General features: G+C 39.7%; 1 protein-coding gene across 2 annotated transcripts in view; it reads left to right on the plus strand.

Moving 5' to 3' along the window:
- Positions 1–10,102: 10,102 nt before the first annotated feature.
- The window catches only part of TPP2 (tripeptidyl peptidase 2), a 46,443-nt gene continuing 34,014 nt past the window's right edge, over positions 10,103–22,531 (plus strand). For both annotated transcript variants that reach the window (XM_084506323.1, XM_084506324.1), the window contains exons 1-10: positions 10,103–10,290; positions 15,167–15,295; positions 15,773–15,868; positions 16,209–16,313; positions 16,981–17,105; positions 17,804–17,967; positions 18,959–19,113; positions 19,492–19,568; positions 20,077–20,204; positions 21,792–21,891. In XM_084506323.1, the coding sequence (XP_084362449.1) occupies positions 10,129–10,290; positions 15,167–15,295; positions 15,773–15,868; positions 16,209–16,313; positions 16,981–17,105; positions 17,804–17,967; positions 18,959–19,113; positions 19,492–19,568; positions 20,077–20,204; positions 21,792–21,891 (1,241 nt within the window). In that variant the 5' untranslated portion in view covers positions 10,103–10,128. The remainder of the gene's footprint in view (positions 10,291–15,166; positions 15,296–15,772; positions 15,869–16,208; positions 16,314–16,980; positions 17,106–17,803; positions 17,968–18,958; positions 19,114–19,491; positions 19,569–20,076; positions 20,205–21,791; positions 21,892–22,531) is intronic.

Raw genomic sequence — 22,531 nt, forward strand, 5'->3', positions numbered from 1 at the left:
CTTGGTATGACATTTAAGAGAGTCTGCCCATCACTGGTGCAGTGCAGGGCACTAGCACAAGAAGTAGCAAGAGCAGGTGTTGCACTGAGGTTCAGAAATATTTCCTGAAACATGTAACAGACCTATTAATCCCTGCAATCATTTGCATTTACTTCTTTTGCAGCATGAAACTGTAGCAAAGGATGAAGCCATGTGGGAGACACAAACAATACACAGGCAGGCCCAGCACGTCAGTAGTTTTTACTATTTTGTCTGTAGTTCTTTCCTTTTCTCCATTTTAAGGCATTGCACTATGTTCATGATAAAGACACACTAGACAGAATACAGCCAGAGATGTAATTTATGAATGTCTGAACATTTGAACATGTTCATAAATCACCAGTGCTGCCAAAGGCTGGCCCCTGAGCTTCTCACACAATGTCTGGTTGAATTCTATGATTGCAAAGCCATATTTTAAAAGCTCATTTTAAACTTTACCACATGCAACTGGCCATGAGTGGCAACAATACGTAGAAAAAGAAAACTGCTTAATTTTAAGTAGATTTTTTTTTCTCCTGGCCTTACTAACAATGGGCGTGTTTCTTCTTCTCTGTTACTCTGTTCGCAGTTGGTTTATAAGGTCAAGCCTTGGTTTCATAGGCTGTATTTTTCACTTAAACTTTCAGGTTTTGTCCTTTAACATAAGAGCTGTAAAGCTGCTGGCAGAGCCTTTGTGCTGTTTTTGTCTTGCATACAGTTAATTTTCTTCGTGTAGGCTCATGAGGTGCTGTTTTGTATTTACAATGAAAATAGTATTGATAACACTGATGTTGTTGCAGAGCAGTGCTTACACAGAGCCAAGAACTTTTCAGCTTCTTGTGCTGCCTTGCCAGAGAGGGGGCTGAGGGTGCACCAGGAGCTCGGAGGGGACACAGCCAGGACAGCTGGCCCAGGCTGGTCAGAGGGATGTCCCATACTAAATGGATGGCAACATAAAACTTGGGGGAGTTGTCTAGGGGGGCTGCTATTGCTCATGGACTGGCTGGCCATCTGTTGATTGGTGGCGAGCAATTCTGTTCTGTATCACTTTTTTTTTTTTTTGTCTTTTTTTTTTTCCTTTATTTCCTGTTAACCTGTTAATCCACAAATTGTCACACATTTACCTTTCTGATTCTTTCCCTCATCCCACTGCAGGGGAGTGAGCAAGTGGCTGTGTGGGGCTGAACTGCCTGCCAGTTTAAACCACAGCAGATCTACTCAGCCATGGGACCAATGACCAAACTAAACCTGATGTATCTCAAATTCAGGATATTCTTTATCCCACCAGTAAGAAACATGAACAAGTTTTAGTTCTGAATGTTTGCTGCCCTCAAGAGGAGAACTTTAATAAATATATGATTTGTGATACTACTCTGTTAGAACTAATAACTGAGGGGTGGTTTTTATATTTTGCAAAACAAAAGTGCATCCCAGTCACTACATCACTGGCAGAATATGTCTTTTCTGAGTTTTCAGAGCCTGAAACAAGTAGCTTTGGAGTTATTCTTATTTTTAAGCCAGATAAAAAAAAAAAAAATCCATATGCCATGTAGCTGAAACCCCACCACCGCCACCATAGACTTTCAGGTGGAGCCTAAACAAGCATGTGGAAGGCATATCCATGCAGGGTTACTTAATAGACAAGCCTCGTCGTGTTTAGGAAATAACCTGAACTGAAAATAGTAAAGGGTTCAGAGAATATTCACAAACATCACTTATGTTTGTCTGGAATACTGATCAGATGGACACATTAACCACCCTTAGGTTCTGAAATATATTCTTCAGGCATAGGGTAAATAACCCAGGAAATGACCCTGAGGAGCCATGTTCTTACTATCTTCTGGAAAGAGCTCTGTGCTCTTCAAAAAAGATATTTCCTGGAAGTAGTCAAAATCTTTCCTGGGATTCTCGGCGTTTTGTTCTTTTAGCAACATTCTACCAGTGGATTTCTAAATTTCTTTTAGGTTCCTATTTAGTGACATCATTGTCTTTCCAAGAAAATGGAAGAGTAATAAACAAAAAATGGAATCATAGAGAAACTTAAGAAAAACAATCAAACAAACAAAACAAACAAACAAAAAAGTATTAGTTTGAAGATTTAAGCTCATCTATTCATTTATTTACTGGAGGCAGTGGCAAGTCTTACATGTTTTAGTTCATGGGGGACCTCAGCAGAAAATGTATCTGACATGTGCATCTGTAAAACATGGAGATTAAGTGAACAGTACCATAAAAGTCAAGAACAGCATAGATTATGCTGCTCTTTGTCACCCACTGGAAAAGGGGGGGGGAATCAATTACCTTGTGCAGGACCTTATAGTTTTCTCCTATGCTTCCTTTTCTCTTATGCCATGACTTTCTTCATGTCCTTGAAGAGAGCCAGTGAAATCCCTGCTGAGGGCTACTAATTGTGTTCAGGCATTCATTAAAAAAAAAAAAAAAAAAAAAAAAAAAAAAAAAAAAAAAAAAAAAGGGAAATTACTTACAAGATGTTAAAAGTTGCTACCTGCTGTGACTAGTTTGTATGAGGTTTGTAGTTGCCTCCATTTGTAAATGGAGGTAAACTCCCACTGAGTTTGCCACTGCATGTGGCAAAACAAAAAAAAAAGAAGGATTTAAATGGGGGAATGGACAGCACTATCCTCACGGTAAGAGCTGCTGCTATTTGGGAGACTTCTCACGAGACACCTTTGTATTAAAGGAAATTCACTGTGAGTTTTCTTACCTTGATGCAGTTCTCTTTTTATTTCTTTCAAGACCAGCTTTACTTTAAGCAAATTCCTCAGTCCTGACTACTGGAATCCAATAGCTGCTCCCCATTTCCTATTCACATAAGCCAAATAAGATTTGTCTCAGATTTGTCCCTTATGGAGACAAAAGCTAGAACTTTAGAGTTCAGAATATCTACACTTTAGTTAAGGTTCATCTATAATAAAAAGCACTGTCAATAATGTTGTAAAAGTAGTTAAAAAGTAGTTATGAGAAATTTTCTATATACTCTTTGTTGGCTTACTGCACGGTTTCTGTCTAAGAAAATAGTTTCAGATGTCTCATGTATTTACATCTAAATAAATAAAGCATTTATAAATCAGAATCTCTTAAGTTCCATCATAAGATATATGAAAATATTTCATATACATATGCAGACACATGATATATTTTTCAGCCTTTCCAAGATGGGGCTTTAGAATTTAAGCATTTATGGGAAAGCTTTGAAAACAGCTTGTAAGGATGTGTGCTTTACATTTCAGCATAAATAGGCTTGAATTGCTATACTTAATTCTGTAAAATTGTAACTTGCACAAGAGTATTTACCTTCATAAATTTGAAAGGAAACAAAGCTTTGGTGTCTTACAAAATCCAAATAATTAAAAGCATAAAAACACACAAATGACTCTCATTTAACAGAGTATGTGCTGCTGCAATGCTGGCTGCTTGGGCAATCACCCTGTTAATATAATATTCCTGTGATTGCAGAAATTTAATATAGCAGAAATCAATGTGAAACTGCAGGGATGAAGATGTCTTATGTCACACAAAACCAATTTGGGTCATTATGTTCATTATCTCAGAGATTTTACTCTCCTACACCCACACATCCACCTGCAGCAAAATGTGTGTGTCTTAGTGGTCTGGCCAATTCCATTTAGACATGACACAGGGGACAAGGGACATCAGCTCCTAACTACATCTCTTGGATTCCTCTTGCTGACAATAAGTGTTGGACATCATTTTATGCTCTTTAGGAGGTAGTTACCACAGCATCAAGTTTCGCTTGAGAATCTTGCTTACTTTACCAGAAACCTTAGGGAAGGTCGCCACCCATGGTCTGGTTTCCTCATTTGGGTACCCTTGTGGCTACGGCATTGCTGTAACCTTGCTGCCATCCTCCTGTTATGAGTTCAAGTCTTCTGCCAAAAAGTCACCATGCTGTAGCCTCATCAGAGCTCAGGCCATCTGGTCCTGATGTAAACAACCCATTCCTTGGCGTTTACCCTTTTGACTGATATTAGTCATGTCCTTAGTTATCGGCATAACATGTTCTTCAATGTTTGGTTGGTATTGTTGCTTCTGGTGCTTTTACATATATGAATTTCCATCACAATCCACTCTACTAATCTTTATATTTCAGTTACAAATCTCTACATAGTATGCAAGACCAAGTGTGGGAAAAAGGCTTAATTCTGTTTCCAGGTTTATAGATACCTGAAAAATCAATCTGCATGCTCACCTCTAGGAAAAGCAAGTACATATTCATATCCAACAGTTTCTTTGCTCAGTTCTGCAAAGAAGTTAAAGACCCCACAGTTCTTCTTGCATCTTTCCTATACTGGTGAAGGCATGGTTCTCTCAGTTTCATTTATGTTCTTAAACAGAATATAATAATTTGGCTTTGAATGCTCTCCAGCTAGAAAACTGATCATGGAGGCCACATTTGCCAGATCCTCATTATTCTGTGTTACACCATTTCAAACCTCAGCCATAAGTAATTCTCTCTAATTCCTTGGAAGGTCTTCTTCACATGCGAGACAAAAAATGCATGTCTAATTTTCTTATGAAAGATAAATTTCAAGAAAGTCACTTTGAGATTGGAATACAACCTCCAATGATTTGGATAATTACTTGGAAGGAATGCTCGCTATAAGTGTCAACCGCCAGCTGTGTTTGGCTGAGGCCCCTCAAGCCTCTTGTGGCTGGAGGGGTGCCAGAGCCTAATATGCTCTGAGAAATTCTTTGAGATTCTCCCCATTAGGAGAGCTTCATGTTTAATACCAAATTTCCTTATTTGTAGATATTTGATGTTACTTTGGATTTGGAATATTTCAGAGTGACACAGCAATGTACTGAAATCACGAGCACAATATAGCAATTGCAATATATTGTTGAAACACAACACAAATGTAATTACCATTATATGGTCTCTATATGGTCATTATTACAACACTGGGCGTCCCTATCACAGAGGATTAATATGTGGGTTGAAACCAGATCAAGCCAGTTGCTGTCTTCAAAATTCATTTTGTTGGTTATTCAGCTTTTACACTTTATAGGTTTGTCTGACTTGCCTACACCCTTCTCCACCCATGCTGTTTTTCTCTACTAATTATCTCAGGGAAGGCTGTTTACACAACCCAAAAACCCACTGGTACAGCTGGATATCTAAAACAAAATCACTTTCAACACCCTTCATACTAAGGTAAGTTCAGCTTTCTTTATGATAATTGGTGATCATCCCTTAAATTTGTCCCTGAGCCTTGCACACCTCTTCTGAGTCTTCTTCCGTTGCAGGGGTTTGTTGTCACAAGGTGCAATTCTCTTCTTTCCTTCTTTTTCTAAAACAAAAGAAAACAAAAATTTCATTTTGTTGGTAAGGGGTTGGCTCTGGTGAGGCCGCACCTCGAGTACTGTGTTCAGTTTTGGGCCCCTCACTACAAGAAGGACATCGAGGTGCTCGAGCGAGTCCAGAGAAGGGCAACAAAGCTGGTGAGGGGTCTGGAGAACAAGTCCTACGAGGAGCGGCTGAGGGAGCTGAGCTTGTTCAGCCTGGAGAAAAGGAGGCTCAGGGGTGACCTTATCGCTCTCTACAGGTACCTCAAGGGAGGCTGTAGCGAGGTGGGGGTTGGTCTGTTCTCCCACGTGCCTGGTGACAGGACGAGGGGGAATGGGCTTAAGTTGCGCCAGGGGAGTTTTAGGTTGGATGTTAGGAAGAACTTCTTTACCGAAAGGGTTGTTAGACATTGGAACAGGCTGCCCAGGGAAGTGGTGGAGTCACCATCCCTGGAAGTCTTTAAAAGACATTTAGATGTAGAGCTTAGGGATATGGATAAGTGGAGGACTGTTAGTGTTAGGTCAGAGGTTGGACTCGATGATCTAGAGGTCTCTGCCAACCTAGATATTCTGTGATTCTGTGAAAACAAACAAACAAACAACAAAGAAAAACTCATTAGTTACAATGAAAATAAAAGGTGTTCTCAAAGAAATGTCTAAAATCAAACAAAAAACAACCATACCTGTAATTTTGTACCAAAAGGCACCTTAGAAGACCATCAGATGTTTGAGGTTGAATCAGTACGGAACATCAGTTGCAGATTTTTGCTGAGGCCAGTGCCTTGGTAAATGAACCCTATCTTAGTTTTTCAGCATTAATCAGTTATTTTAAATCACATTATTGAGAAATTGTTTAAAGCAATATATGAACAGTTCTCCATATGAATATAATTATAGACAACTTTTAACAACTTTGTGAATGAGAGCATAGCCTAAAACCATTAGCTGGGCCTCAAGAGTCTGTGGCAAAGAACAATAAGAATTCATGAATTTTAGCTTCTGATAACTCTAGCAGGCATATCTGAATTACGATTATGTGGGAGAGAAACAGCCAGCTGTTGTGACTAATGACCTCATCATTCAAGATGTATACAATGATATTATTATTTTATACTTATCAAGGAACAAACTTGGCAAACTGACCCGATTAGGTAAATAACTTCATGAAGACAAAGCTGAGGATACATTTTCCAGGAAGGAAAGATTTGCTATCAGAAAGCTCTGCACCAGCACAACCATGCCAGAAGTGTAACAGGAACCTGTCCCTGCAGATCCTGACTGCTTTTGTGGGATAGTTTTCAGCCAGGTTCATTCCCTGATATACTCCACCACAAAGCCCCACAACCACAAGAGACTGAGGAAGCAGAATGAGAGCAAATGGCCACAGAAAGGCCAAGAACAGATGGGAACCTCTTCCTTCTGAAAGACCCATGTTGATTTGCACTTACATAGGACTCATGAGAGCCAGCGTAAAGGGAAGATGGCCAAAAGGAAATGATAGGAGTTAGGTACAACTTGATTTTCACCTCTCACAAGGACCATCTATTCCCATTGTAACCTCAGAATTAAATACCAAAGCTAACTCTTCAACATGAAGTGGGAGTGAGGAGGGACCTTTACTGAACACCTCAGTAATTAATGAACTCACTTGGAATATTGAAGTCCCTCCCTTGCCTAATGTGTTTTGATTAACAGCCTTTGCCCCTGGTCTAACTAGTAGGCTCATTCGTCCTTCCAACATGTTGCAACTGAGGCAAGGTTGAAAGATGATATAAGTGGGTGAAATCTGTAACCCAAAGATCAAGGTAGTTGCTTGCAAGTGAATTTTAAGAGTTCTTGTGCTCAGCTCCAATTGATACTTTGCATAGAATAATTCAGTGTTAATTAGAGAAAGAATGAAAACCCCAGTATTCCTGCATCCATGTCAATGCCTGCACTAGCAAGATACTGGGTCATGTTGCCTCTTGTTCACTTTGGGATGCTTCTATGCAAAACAGAAAAGGCTGACTCAGAGAAAACCCTGCAGCATCCAGAGCTTTTAGTCTGCAAGCTCAGACAGAAGAGAGATCAGAACACAAGCATCCAACTTCTGGATGAAAACTTCTGGATGAAACTTCAGGCAGAAGACACAGCAAGTATCCTCAACATCCTTGTCTGAAGCATGTTAGGGCTGCTCATGAAATCAAAGGGGATTGTCTCATTTCTGTGCCCTAGCAGGCCTAGCGCTAACAAGGTAGAGAACTGCACAGTGCTGTCAAGACTGAAGCAGCTTTACTGATTCTCAGAAGCAGACACAGAAGCCCACCTACTCTGGTAGGAGTGGCTTTAATGCTGCTGTCCAAATCAGACTGTCCCATCACAGCAGGAAACCTGTAAACAACATCTTTGGCAGTGGTAGCACGTTTTTGCTAAAGCACATGATAGACTCTTTACCCAGTAGTGTTCAGAGAGCATGCTGTCACACATGCTTCTCATCCAGTGACCGGGAAGCCACACTGGATGGAAAATGCTCATGAGGTTTGCCATCCTCAGAGATGAAGCTGGATGGAGTACCACTTGCCTACAGAAATCAAGCTACCTGTAGCTGTTTAGATGTTGTGAGGAGGCCTAAAACTCATTTCACAGTAGAAGAATAATTAGGGAAAATGAGCAGCCATGGCTTTCACTGCTTTCAAAGACATCTGCAAATCATGTGCAACTTTCAAAATCCGGGTCCTGGGACGTGGCAGCTGTTGCTTACTCTTTTGCTTTGGCTCACTCCCCAGATTCACATACAAACAGCCGAAATGGTTCCTAATATGGGGATATGAATCTATTTAATGCAGCGAACCCAGATGAACTGCTGTATAAACTTAGATCCCAAGAGAAGCTAAATCATTATTCTAATGACCAAACCATATTGTTTCAAGAAGCTTTGAGAAAAACTCTTGAGTTTTCAATATGGCAGCTTTACTTTTGCCTTTACTTTTGCAGAACAGCAAGAGTATTACTCATTGCAAAACAAAGCTCTGTTTATTTAATTCAGAACATTAGATACAGTAAGATTAGTCAATGTTGAGAGTATTACTCTTATAAAACAAATGTGCTGCAGACTTATTGTAAAAAGCCATAGAACCAAACCAAACATTAGAAACATGAGAAGCTCAGAATTAAATGTACCATTCAAGAAAAAATCTCTTTTTTTTCAGATCTGCAAAGGCTCAGTAGGATGCACAGCCTTAACCTTAACCCAGTATCACAACACATAGCATTTGTATTAAAACATGGTTATGAGTTTTAAAGACTGTAAATTAAATCTGTTTTTTCTTTCTTCTCTCTTGGTACTGTTTCAATCTGTTAAAAGCTGTTTGGCACACCTTCCTCATATTCTGATTTTTCCTGTAGAACCTGCCTTGCTACTTGGCAGTGCACACCACTGAGTTACAGCTATGTGTACAGTTAATGTGCCCGATAATTAGATGATTTGTTTGTGATATAACTCTGAGATGAAGGCAATAGAACAGTGCAGAAATTTTCAGAGTTAGTAATAAATGTCTCTGAATTGCAACATACAGCTTGTGTATTGCATGTGATATGAAATATTTTGAGAATTTGATGTACTTGGATGTCTCAAAATGTATTAGAATTGGAAATATTTGACTTCTGATGATCTGAATGTGCTGCCAGAAATGCAAGTATCTCCCATTGATTTGTATTAGCAATGACGCATAGAAGGAAAACTAAACCCAAACAGGCAATAAATTAGATGTAACCCAAGTGAATAATGATATTGTCAGAATAATTGTCTCCCGAAGTAAGATCAGTCAGTGTTTTATATAATCCTAAAAAATCTGAATATGGCTATCACACACCAGTAGTATTCTAAGAAACAGTCAATCATATGATATCTAGACATCAGAATTCAAAATTTTGACTTTTGATTGAAAGCCAAATAGGGAAGCAGATGGAGCTCCACAGTAAGTACATACAGTACAGCTTTGACTCTTATATATATATAAACATATGTATATATATAGTACGCACTTTTAAAGGCAGTGCTTTTCGGGTTTATCTTGGTATTTTATGTGAATAAAAATTCTGTAGATTTCTAAGGCTGGAAGACCTTGATGAGCTGGAAGACATTGCCAATGGCAGCCCAGAAAATAAGGAAAAAGCATAATGTATACCACTGTTTGCTGGGAAAACCAAACCAAACCAGAACTCAGAAAAGCACCAGTCCCCTTTTGTTCATGGGGAGCACGACACCCAGATAAATCCTTTTTTCTCCTCTCCCCTGAGCAGAAACCTGCCTGGGGAAGGCAGACACCAAAAGATCGTGCCCTTGCGGCCTGTTGAAGCAGGTAAGCAGGCTGGGGCCAGGCTCTGTGAGCGGAATGGATTTTCCGTGGGTTTGTCATAGGTTTGGTTTCTGTCCCTCTGCAGCTGATTTTGTTTGTTTGCAGGTTTATTAACAATCAGGAAGGCTTGGAGCGCAGCTTTAAAGACCCTCTTGGAAGCGGGCGTTTTCCCTTGGCAACCCCACCTAAAATTTTATTTTGGCGCTTCGGGTAGTCAAGGGGGGCGGGTATGAAAAGACTGGGAAGGAAGGAAGGAAGGAAGGAATAAATAAATAAATAAACGAAACACACAAAGCATCTCCACATCCCCTTTATTAACAACCAGGCGGCGGCGGGCGCAGCCCCGGACCGCGCTATCCCCGCGTCCCCTCAGCGGGACGCATGCGCAGGGCGCGGCTCCGCCTCCCCGCCCCAGCGCGGCCCGGCCTGGGCCTGCCCTCGCGTGATGGCGGCCGCCGCCGAGGAGCCGTTCCCCTTCCACGGCCTCCTGCCCAAGAAGGAGACCGGCGCCGCCGCCTTCCTCGCCCGCTTCCCGGACTTCGACGGCCGGGGGGTGCTGCTGGCCGTGCTCGACACCGGCGTGGACCCGGGGGCGCCGGGCATGCAGGTAACGGCCGGCGGAGCGCCCTGAGTCAGCGCCGGCAGCCGGGCAGGGCAGGGCCGGGCCGCCCTCGGGCCGGGGTGGGCTGCTGGGGAGGAGGGGGGGGCGGTATTTCTTTATCGTTTGTTTATTAACGCTTCTTTATCGTGGAGCTTCTCCGTGGGTTTTTATGTCACCGCTGCTCGTGGGTTCTTGCCAGCGTGTTTCCGAGCAGAGGTGGCGAAGGAAGCCTCGAGAAATGGCCCGCACGCGACCCGCCTGGGTGTCGGGGCCTTTGTGTGAGCCGAGCGGCGCTGGGCTCTGCCCTTTGTTTGGCACGGGTTTTGTCTCAAGTGCCCTGGGGCAGGGACCTGGCCCTGGCGTGGGTTTAGTCCAGCATTCCTAACTGATGCACTTCTGAGGAATAACAGGGTTAGCGAGGAGGGTGTCTGGGGTGGGACTGAGCAGCTGCTGTGACTTAGTTCAGTGAAGCTGGAGTAAAGCTAGCCAAAAGCTAAACAAAAAGCAAACGAGGTACTCCCTGGTCTGTCCATGTCATTAATAAAAGGCAGGCTTATTGAAGTGTATATAGATGGGATGTGCATAGTTGTGAAGTTAAACGTGAAAGCAAAATGCCTCAGAGGTCGTAAATAGGAGTGGTGAACCAAAAAAGCATGAGTTCGTGGGCAATAAGGGGATGCTTTACTTTGGCATGGATTAAAGAAAATAGGTATGGTCAAGGCTGGGATCATGAGGGTTCATAATAATCCCTTAAAGTCTGAGGTTATCTCATTTCTTTATCTGGAAGATAGAATATTAGGGAGTGAAGCAAAAGATTTGTAGAGAACTTTGGAAAAAGAAATACAACTTCCAGTGGATGAAAGTGAATTTCAGGGGGTGTTAGCTGGATGCACATTGCTGATCTACACAACGTGGCAGCTTATTGCACGGGGTGTGGGGAATTATAAGGGAAATGCAGGCAGTGCATACTCTGAAACATAGCTTCGTAAATGTTGCTTCAGAAGGAGGATGTCCTCGCTCTTCAGTGAACCAGGCAATTTACGTTCTGCCTCCCCAGAATAAGGCGGTATCCTGGGGCGAGACAGCATGCTGCACAGTAGGAGCAGCCATGTGGTGGCATGTGGTTTCCAGCCTTGGGATGACTTTTCCCTCCTGCCCTCTTCTCTGCTGCTGCTTTTTCTTGCTGTCTGACTTGCTGCTGGTTCTCAGTGAGGTATGGTGTTAGAACTTGGAGAATTGAGTCGATTGTTTAAAGCAAAAAGAGGGCACTATATGCAGCACGGTTAATAGGCATTGCATCTTTTAGTAGAAGTTACTGTCAATAATAATTAAAGGCCAAAATGAGCTGTCCTGTTTTGAGTGTAGTGGGGTTCTTAGTCAAAACAAAAACAAAGGTCATGTTTTGCTGCTCCACAGTGTCTCATTCTTAGGTAGGTTTCCTTTGCTTGTTTCCTTTGCTTGTTCATACTTTGGTTTGTCAACACCAGTAATGTAAATGCGAAGCATGCAGTCAGTTGCCGAGGGACAGAATGATTTAAGGTATGACAGAGAAGCACCTTTATGTTTACAATCTTCCCTGGACATTTGCTGCTATACAGATTTTAGTTACTGGGCTTAACAAACCTACTTGCATCAGCTGTATTTTTCTGTTGGTTTTCTTGCTTCGCTACGTAAAATGTTAATCCAACTTGTACTTATTTTCCTTTCCTTTCTGAATGTCTAGTAGCCGGTGTCCTCAAGTGAACTTTCTCACTAGACTTCCATTGCTTTGCACTCTGCGTGTTGCCACCAACTCACAGTTCAGTTTGTCGGCTTCTTACATGCTGTTTTCTTCCCCTCTCAGCAGAATCTGTTTCCTAGCATTATCTGCCAAATCCTGGCTCTTGATTCCTCATTAAGGCACAGTACCTGATGAAATTTTGTGTGGGCGCGGAAGTTTAATGGAGAGTTGTGGTTGTATATGTGTTGTCTTTGTTCATCCCCACCCTGTCATTTCCCTGTTGCTGCTGTTGCTTCTTGCTATATTTCACGATAGATAAGTTGTATGGTTGGATAAAAGTATGCTCAAATGCATCTGGCTTTGCCTTTTTCATGCAGCATCATCACAGGGAGTGGTATTCCTGTACTTTTCTTATATGCATCAGCTGCCAGGATTATACATATGCTTTATTTTTGAAGTGTTCAACTTACTTCTTCGTGTGTTTTAGAGTCAGAGTTAACATGAAACCACATTTTTGAAACTTCAATAAAAATGTATAAACAACAAAATAATTCTGTAATTAACAAGTAGATTTTTTTTTTTCAAATGATTGTGGCAAAACCATGATAGTAAAAGTACAATTGTGGGTTTTTTTATGGATACTTTTTTTTTTTTAATTTCATTGCATAGAAATTTTCAGTTTTTTGAATTTTATTGCAAGATGTATTGAAATATACCTCGTCTGTAATACATTCAGTACTTCAGGATTCTCTGATCAGACAAGGAAATTGACCAAGTTCACATTGATTTAATTTTTACCCTCAGAAACACAGGACCTGAAAAAACAGTTGAAATCTGAGTTTCACTGTAGCATTGCTATTGGTGGGCAGTATGCCAAGCAGCAGCTCATGTCCGCAGAAGAACCCGTATCAGTTGCTTGCGGTGAATGACTGACTGTCTGGATCGCTGCCACTAGGAGTTGAACCTTGGACCTTTGCAACTGAAATGCTCACTTCTCTGTGGCTGACTGAAAGACTCCGATTTGTTGATTGTAATGGCGCAAGCACACGTGTGTGTTTGGATCTGCTATTCAGCGGGAAGACAAAGAGCTGCATAGCGTAGAAATTGCACATAGCGTTTCTGGAGTGGCTGCGAAACAACCTTCAAAACTACCCAAGCTCACTACGGCATAAATTGGTGTTCGGGCCACCTGTTGCGGTATAACTTGTCTGCTTCGCACACGTCACCTCGGATTATGTTTTCGTACTTGTTTTCTTGTGCTTTGATCACTGAACAGCTTATTTTTCAACACGCCTCTAACTAAAGTGTCTGATTCGAATAATCTGTTGCTTTATTAGTGAAGCAGCTCTTGACTTCCCTGTGAGTGGAGGCAGGCATCTGAAGGCATTAATTACAAACACAAGAAAATTTTACTTTGTGTGAAAGCCTGTGCACTGAATTGCCCAAGTGTGTTTTCCCTGCTGCGTAATGCCTGTTCAGCAGATGTTTTAGAAGGTTAACGTGGTTTTAGTGGTTTTTGTAACTCAACGTGAATTTCTACGAACAGACTAGCAGTGGTGGTTTCTGCAATGAGAGCTGTTCTGTTTGTTACCTTCTGGGAAATAGGAATCAATGCCCTGTTTGTACTTGTTGCAGTTGTTTTCAACAGCTATTAAACCTGTTTTTTACTGGGGGGGGGTGAGGGACCATTGTTTGCTGCTTTGTGTTGATTTAAACCACAGGAGTTTGAGACTTTGGAGTACTTGTCCGTATTTGTTGAGGTGTGATAAAAGCCTGATAATTGTCTTTTTGACAGCAGGGTTGACTTATGAAATTCTTTGATCATGTTGTTCATTTCTGGTGGCTGGAATCCACAATTCCAGAGCATGATTTGTGCAAAACTACCTGCCGTGTGCATTATGTATAGGATCAAGACTATTCATAGAGCATGAAAGCAAAAATACCAAATATTTAAGCAGTGGAAAACAGCAAGTGGTGCCACAGTCCTGAACAGGAAGCTTTTTTTTCCCCCTGCTTTTGGTACAGTTATTATATAGGAGGTGTTTGTTTTATTTATCAATCTTTAATGCAGACCTGTAAAACTAGGTGCTTATGGCCAATTCCAGTTATCCTTCAAGCAGCTACTTCTGCATATGGAACAGTTTATTTGCTCAGTAAATTGATCTAATAGGCGAAGCATGTTATTACAAGAAGATAGCGTTGAATATTTTTGCCAAATGTGTAAGGGTCTTAGTCATACTCTTGGTAACAACAGTGTAGTAGGTTCCTCTAGGTGGACAGGGCTATAGGTGTGTCAGTGGTTTCTTTATTTTGCTGTATATCTTGTAAAAAACTGTTTGCCCTGCTAACTATATTCTTTCTCAGAAGTCATTAGAAGTCAAATGGTGTGTCATTCTTCAATGCTATGTGATATTTTCCTTCACTTCTGAAGCTCCTTGTATTGCTACTCTCTGATCCGTTTGATTCTTTCCCCTTAAAAACACATCATCGTGTCTCCCTGTGGTTGGGTAGACTTGGACTCTTTCCCAGTAGGAAAACTGGACCTGTCGTAATGTCCATTGGGGCTAGTTTTCATTTAACTGGAGAAGGCTTTGAAGCTGTGTTCCTAAATTCTGCCTAGCAAGTCAGTTCTCCTTTCTCCTCGCTCCGGTAAAACTATACCTTATAAAGTATTAGGTATATATAGCTTTAGCTCTTAGCACTTCACATTTAATAAAATATGAGACAGAGTCCTTGTTACAGAAAAATAAGATGATTATAGTCTGAGTTCATGCTAGATTTATGCTCAGTTAAGACTCCAGCTTGTAACTGCATGTAGTTCAGTACCTTTCATCTTGCTAGGTTTGTGCTGTCATTACTGTAAAACTTGGCTGGAGCAGTAGGATGAAAGCAATGTTGCCAATCACTGGAACATAAATGGTGGTTTTTGCAAATAGCAGTTTTGCAAATCAAGGGAAGATTTATAAGCCAGGAAGATAGGCGTGTTACTCTTAGCTCGAGATTTCACTGCTTTCAAGCTGTTTTTAAGTCCTTCTGTTAAAGATTAGGTGGTTAATAAAGTTACTTGATATTCTTATTAACAAAAAATAAAACAAAAATAATGATTTGTATGCTAGAGGATAATTAACTGAACTTTCAATTTTTCTGTGCTTTCATTTTCAGATTACAACTGATGGGAAGCCCAAGATAGTTGATATAATTGATACAACAGGCAGTGGTGATGTAACTACATGTACCATTGTAGAACCTAAAGATGGGGAAATTATTGGTCTTTCCGGAAGATCCTTAAAGGTGAGAATTTGTGTGGTGGTACAGAGAGGCATCTACCAGCTTTTCTCTGAATTTTACGTGGCATTGATTGTAAGAGTGAATCTGTTGGTCTCTTTTCCTGTTGTTATCAAGGATAATGGTTCTGGTCTGCTGAGGGCCTAAGCTACACCAAGATTAGAAGTTAAACACTCAGATGTTTGTCCCTGTCAAACTCTAGTAACTCTTGATGACAGTGTTTCTCCTTGTTGATAGTACTATTAGTGCCCTAGATCTCTACCTAAAATGGGGAGCTGTGTTTTGAAAGTACAGTGGGCAGCAGATAAAGATGTTTTGACTGCAGTGCCACATTAATTGATAATGATTTATGATATACATAAAGTATAGTCTGTTCTGCTAAGCTCCCTTACACAGTAGTGGTTTGGTTGTTGTTTGCTTATGTTTTTTTGTTTGTTTGTAATGCCATTAGTTAACCTGTTTCTGCATTAATTTTTTTTTTAGATTCCAGCAAACTGGGTAAATCCTTCAGGCAAATATCACATTGGCATAAAAAACGGTTATGACATCTATCCTAAAGCTCTTAAAGAGAGGATTCAGGTAAGAAAGCACATTCTGCTTTTGGTGTATAGTCATACTTCACTGTTCTGATGTGGAAATTTTTCAGAAAACTACAACATGTGCCAGAGGTTGAGAGGTGTTCTTAACCTGATTTCTGTGAAGTTCGTCACATCAGGTGGTCAAGTGGTCCTCCTTAAATAGGTCCATTGAGGCAAAAAGTCTAGAAATTACTGATACCTGTTTTTCCTGTGTAGCAATTGTTTACTTCCAATATTACACTGAACCTTTTAAACGTTGTGTCTCAAATCAGAACTTGCAAATGGCTTTGTAGTCTTCATACTTTGACATATGTATTGAGGAACAGAGTTTTATATTACAGAAGGAACGCAAGGAAAAGCTCTGGGATCCTCTTCACAGGCTGGCTCTAGCAGAGGCCTGCAGGAAACAAGAGGAATTTGATGCTGCTCATAGTTCTCCCTCCCAGGTTAGTATGCTTCTAAATAAGTTTGTAAACGTGTTGTTTATGATTTGTTCCTGGTTGAGAGGATTCAAATATTTTTATTACATGAGTGAAAGAAAGACACTTCTGATAATTTACAAATACATCTTCTGACTGATTTTAAAATAAATGGATGGGTGGTTTGATTTGCCTAAAGTTGTTGACTTGCTAAACTTGTTGTCAAATATGAAAAGAGTATTAGTTCAAATACGAAGTACCATATTTTATTAAGTTTTATTTTTAATTCTAGATGGTAGCCTCAAAAAAAAAAGTTGTTCTTAAAGTTGGAATCTTCTAAACACGCTTTCTTTTGTAAGCTAAATACTTTTTTGTTGAAGTATCAGACGTTCTTTCAGGCAGTTCCATATCATTTAACAATCTGTAGAAAAAATAATGGCATTAAATATGATAGTTAGAGAAGTTGGAAATAACTATACATGCCATGCCAAGAATAAATAGTGCATTGGTGGAGACCATTGAGCTTCTAGATATTTGTGACTTCTGTGATAGTCCTGCATTTTTGTTGAAGTAGTGGAACAAATGCATAGTGTTACAGTGATAAGCCATATTCCTTTCTGATTTATACCTGCACAGTAATGATTTTAGAAAGATTTTAGAAATATTCTTAACTGTGTTTTTATTGTCTTGTTAGGTAAATAAGCTAATAAAGGAGGAACTTCAAAATCAAGTGGAACTGTTAAATTCTTTTGAGAAAAAATATAGTGATCCTGGCCCAGTATATGATTGTTTAGTATGGAATGATGGTGAGACCTGGAGGTAAATATCTCAGCTTGTCTAAAATGTCTTGATTCACATATAAAGCAACAGGTTGCATTAAGGAGTGTGTTGATTTTTACATCTGTCTTTGTAGAGGGCTTAAAATTTGCTTTAAAGTAACCCTACTATATCATGATAAAGTTTTGATCTTAAATGAAGATAGAATTAAGTCTTACTAAAATCAATACAGTTCTGTGTTTAAACTTGTGGGATTTTCCTCTGAGGCAAAGAATAAAATTGCTTTGAGCATCCATTGGAAGTAGGAAATAAATAATTTTAAAAGGCATAAATTTCCCTGCACAAACTTCAGAATGTATTATGTCATTTTTCTTGACGATTAGTGTATCATACAAACCAGTATTTAAGACTTAAAATATTTGTGTACTCTGGTACTGAACAGCTAGCTTTCCTAAAATTTCCTCAAAGAAAAAAAAGTCCATATGCTGGCTTCACTTAGAGATGTATTTTGAATTTAGTAGCATCTGAAAATCAGTTTAGAGAACTTTGTTTCTGGATCAGTGAAAGGCTGGGTTTACAGTGATCCTTATGGGTCCCTTCCAACTCATTCTGTGATGCTAGGTAAGATACCATAAACACAGGACCAGGCCTGTTCAAGCATTTGTGTTGCTCCTGTATGAAGAATACCTGGAAGTATTTAGCAGATGGAAAATTACCTTTTTTGTTGTTGTTGTCAACAGAGCCTGCATAGATACAACTGAGAGTGGTGATTTAAGCAGCTGTACGGTACTGAGAACCTACAAAGAGGCTCAGGAATATGGATCTTTTGGAACATCTGAAATGTTGAATTATTCCGTGAATATATATGATGATGGAAACCTTCTTTCCATTGTGACAAGTGGAGGTAACTGAAAATAATGTTAAGAAAACTTTGTTGCAATGACTTAAGGCGGTTTATTAATATAGCACTCACTACTAAGGAATTAAAAATCGGTATTCAGATTTCCTGTGGTAAACCCATAAGGACATCATGTTACTAAACTTGCTTGCATTTTTGTTTCTGAAAGTCTTTTTATCCATATGTTTGTATACTTAGTGTATTTATAGTTAGTTACACTAAGGTGTTCATGTATCTTACTGGCATACAATTAAAGTAGTGAACTGTATTTCAAATAAGTTTTTTTTGTTTTGTTCTTAAATATAGGGTGGTTACTGAATTTCATTGCTGTCCTTTGTGCTTTTATAATTTAAGAATCTTAATTAAAACATCTGTGATGTGCACCTTAGTTTTTATTTCAGTTTATCTGAACTTCTATGTGATGGCAGATGTCACTAGCTGTAGCTCCAACTGCTCTCATCCCATGTTTGTACGTTCTGTGTACAATCCTATTTTGTTTTGGAAATATCCTGAGTGGTTAAGGTAGTATGGATGTATTTGATTTTAAAAACATTCTAATTTCTTATGAAACTGTCTTATCTTAGTAGAACTACAGAAACAGTTCTGGTTTCTAAATAAGTAATAATGTTGTGAAATTCCTTTTTATAGTTACGTGCAGTTTTAATTCTAATTCTTTTTTTAAGCCCTACTATCTGGGTATTTTAGATAAAAATTTTTGTAACTTTTGAGTAGGAAAAGTTGGGCCTGTCAGGTAACTTCTGTTAGTGGAGTTAATTAGTTAATATTTCCTTCTCTTATCCTGTCTCCCTCAAAAGCTGTTTTTGTTTTGCAAATTGCTGTTCTTTACTGGCCTCTTGTCTCTTAGTATAATGCAACTCTATTTAAATGTAATTTGTATTATAGTTCAGTAAATGAAAATGAATTGAGCAACAGTGTATTAAATTAATATAAATAAAGTTCAATAAACACAGAGTGCTATGGCTTCTCATTTGCTCAGGAGCACATGGAACACACGTGGCTAGTATCGCAGCTGGATACTTTCCAGAAGAACCAGAAAGAAATGGTGTGGCTCCTGGGGCTCAGATTCTTGCAATCAAGATTGGTGATACAAGACTAAGTACAATGGAAACTGGCACTGGTCTAATAAGAGCTGTGGGTATTTAACTGGATAAATTATTAATCTCAGCAGTTTAACTTAATTGTAGAATACTGTGGAACGCTTTCTGCTTCAGTTGTTTATAGGTTGTTTTTTATTGTCCTATTTTATTACCAGCTTTAAAAAAAAAAATAAGTTTTCAGACATATCTTGAGACTAGAGTATAGAAGGTTGTTCAAGGACTGGGGTTTTTGTTCTTTTTGGTTATATGGAAAATGACTTTTTAATGTAATTTACTTCAGTCACTATGTTTTGTAGAGTCAAAAGAAATAATTCCTTTTCTGTAGATCGGTTTAAGGAAACATTCTTTGCTTTTCCATAACTGACTTATTCTAGATTAATATGTATTTTCATTTTTCTTTTTACTTTATTAGATGATAGAAGCAATAAAATACAAATGTGATCTTGTCAACTATAGCTATGGAGAGGCAACACATTGGCCAAATTCTGGGTAAGTGCTGCAGTGGTTAGTATAAAAAGCATTAACAATATGGAAGTGGAATTCAAAGGTTTGGTTTTGTGTAAATGTTCTGTCATTAAGAATGAATTGTGCAGGCCCAATTGATTTACTCTTCTAAATATCTTCAAAAATTAACTAAACATATTGAAAGTGCTATGGGTTTGTAATACAAGGAGTATTTTAGAATACTAAAGAATTCTTTTGGTGGTGTTGTTTTTTTGTTCGGTGTGCTTTTTGTTTGTTTGGGTTTCGTATTTCATACTTTGGGTTTTCATATTTTAAACTTAATGTTGCTACATGATTGTTACTCCCTTTTAAAATAGAATGTATTTTTTCTGGATAACTTCAGTACTGGAAACAGCTTTGCCTGATACGGGAAGCAGAGAAAAATATTCCTCTGACTGGTCCTGCAGAGATTCTGCTTAGGAATTGTGGTGGTTTTCCTATGTAGGGGGGAAAAAACCCATATTGTTGATTAAAGACTTTTCTCTTACTTTAGGAGAATTTGTGAAGTAATTAATGAAGCAGTGTGGAAACACAACGTAATCTATGTTTCAAGTGCAGGAAATAATGGTCCTTGCCTTTCTACAGTCGGATGTCCTGGTGGCACTACATCTAGTGTAATAGGTACGTCACCACCACCTCCTCCCCAACCCATCTCGCCTCCTACACCCCCCCCCACCCCCCAAAAAAAAAAAAAAAGACGGGATTCAGCTTCTGTCCGGTCAATCTGTGCACTTCTGTTACATGTTTGGGATCACAAATTGATTGCTATACTAAATCTAAAAAAATTCTCAAATACTACTGGCCTACAAGATTAATCTTAAGGGAGGCATTTACAGTATGGTTAGGTATAGAAATTTTAGATTATCTTCTTACACTTCAAGAACTTAGCTATGCAGAAAACAGGTGGTGGAGGCAGATGATGTAGATTTGATATGTCTTTGTGTAAAATTTGGAAAATAAATCTTTGTGGTCTGATCTATCTGAAGAGCACAGAATGTTTCTTTTTAACTGTAACGGTCTAATCACATCGCTTGCACCTTTAGTTGTTTGTAAATGTAACTAGTAAAAATATTAGCAAGTTTGATTGTCATTTGTCTCCTGAAAAGTCTTGTAATACATCCTGAATTGTCAGAAATGCAGTTTTAGATGGTCTGTCTGCCTTCATCAGATATCCTGGTACGCTCTCCTTCTATTTGGAGTGAAGCGTATCTTTTTATTTTGGTTATCAGATAACCCCGTGAAATGACCTAGACAAATCCTTTCCGGAGAATAATTCTTTCAGTTGCAGTGCCACTTCTGTGACAGGCTATTACTGGCTTGGCTTTTAAAGACTTGGCTTTTCAGATGGGCTAGTATGTGTTCTTGGTATTTCAGTAGAAGATTGAGGTACGATACTTAACTAAACCATGTAACTCTCAAGGGTAACTTTTCCTGGTTGTAATCTTGTATAAATGCTCTGGTGCAGCATTACTGCAGTACTCAAGGTACTTGTTAAATCTCTCGTGCAGGCAGTACAGCAGGTAGACTTGAAGGTTTGAGAGAGACTATTTCAGGACATCTAGTAGAATTAACACTTATTGCTTCCTAAAATCTGATTTGCAATTGCTCTGCCAGTGAGCTTGGACAGCTGGGAACTGCATTGGCTTTGCTCTTACGGCACATCAACTCTGTCAATCCAGCTTCTTTGTTGTATAACTCCAGAGACTGGATTTCTTGATCTACAGTTTGCTCCTTGTCCTCCATCTGGAGTGAACAAGATGGGTTTGTTTGAGGGGAAAAACAAAATACAGTTGGCTGGATGGCTTAGTTCATGCAGCATGGATGTGGACCATGTCAAATGTGGTTCAGTTAGCCTGGTGTGGTGGTTTCCTACAGTGGTGATAGCGCTTCAGTCGTAACAAGAACAGAGTGTACGATTTGGAACAGTCACCCTGAAAGGATGTAATGTGTTTGCTTGACACTGTTTTAAGAATAAAATTTAGCGGGCTTTCAACTTAGTCATTGACATGTGTTAGGCTCTTTGGACTGATGAACAGGAATATAGTTACTGTCTCATTGCCATGGTAGTTGAGCTGTGTGGATGTGGCCATCTGTTTGAGGTGGAGTGGCTCTGAGCTGTGTGAACATGTGTGAATGATTTCATACAGATTGCTTTGAGGCAGCCTTGTAGTTTGTAACAGTATACATCTAAAATGTTTTTTTTAATAGGTGTTGGTGCCTATGTGTCACCTGATATGATGGTTGCTGAATATTCTTTGAGAGAAAAACTACCAGCAAATCAATATACTTGGTCATCCAGAGGGCCTAGGTAGGTTATGCTAAAAGAAGAAATTAATTACTTTGGGGTTCATATTAGGTTATTCAAAATCTAAAAATTGGTCATTAATACCAGAATGACAATATGTCTTTCCCACAGGAAGAGCGTAGGTAACCTGCTGTTCTTGGAAAGTCTTAACATGTAGGGGGCTGCAGTCAGTCCCTAATGGCTCATCTGTGCCACTCCTTCACAGGTCCCTCTCTGCCCCTGCTCCACGTGAGGTCCCTCCCATGGGATGCCAGCTTTCCCAAACTGATCCTGTGGGGGCTGCCCACAGGCAGCAGTTCTTCAAGCACTGCTCCCACACGGCTCCGTACCACGGGTTCCATCCATCCCCCAGGAGCAAACTGCTCCAGCACGGGTCCCCCACGGGTGGGCGGCAGCTCCCCCCAGACCCCTGCTCCTGTGTGGGCTCCTCTCCACGGGCTGCAGCTCTAGCCCGGGGCCTGCTCCTGTGGGGGCAGTTTCAGAAAATTTTGAGAAAACAAGCATAGCTGATGATTAAGTTGACATTTTAAGTTGCAGTTTATGTCATGCTTTGTCTTGGTTTTAATGGGTTAATGTTTTAGTGAATTAATATACTAGATGTTACCTAAACTAAATGTTACCTAAAGCTAAAATTATCTTAAGT

This window comes from Aythya ferina (genome assembly GCF_964211825.1).
Source record: "Aythya ferina genome assembly, chromosome: 1".
Classification (NCBI taxonomy): Eukaryota; Metazoa; Chordata; class Aves; order Anseriformes; family Anatidae; genus Aythya; species Aythya ferina.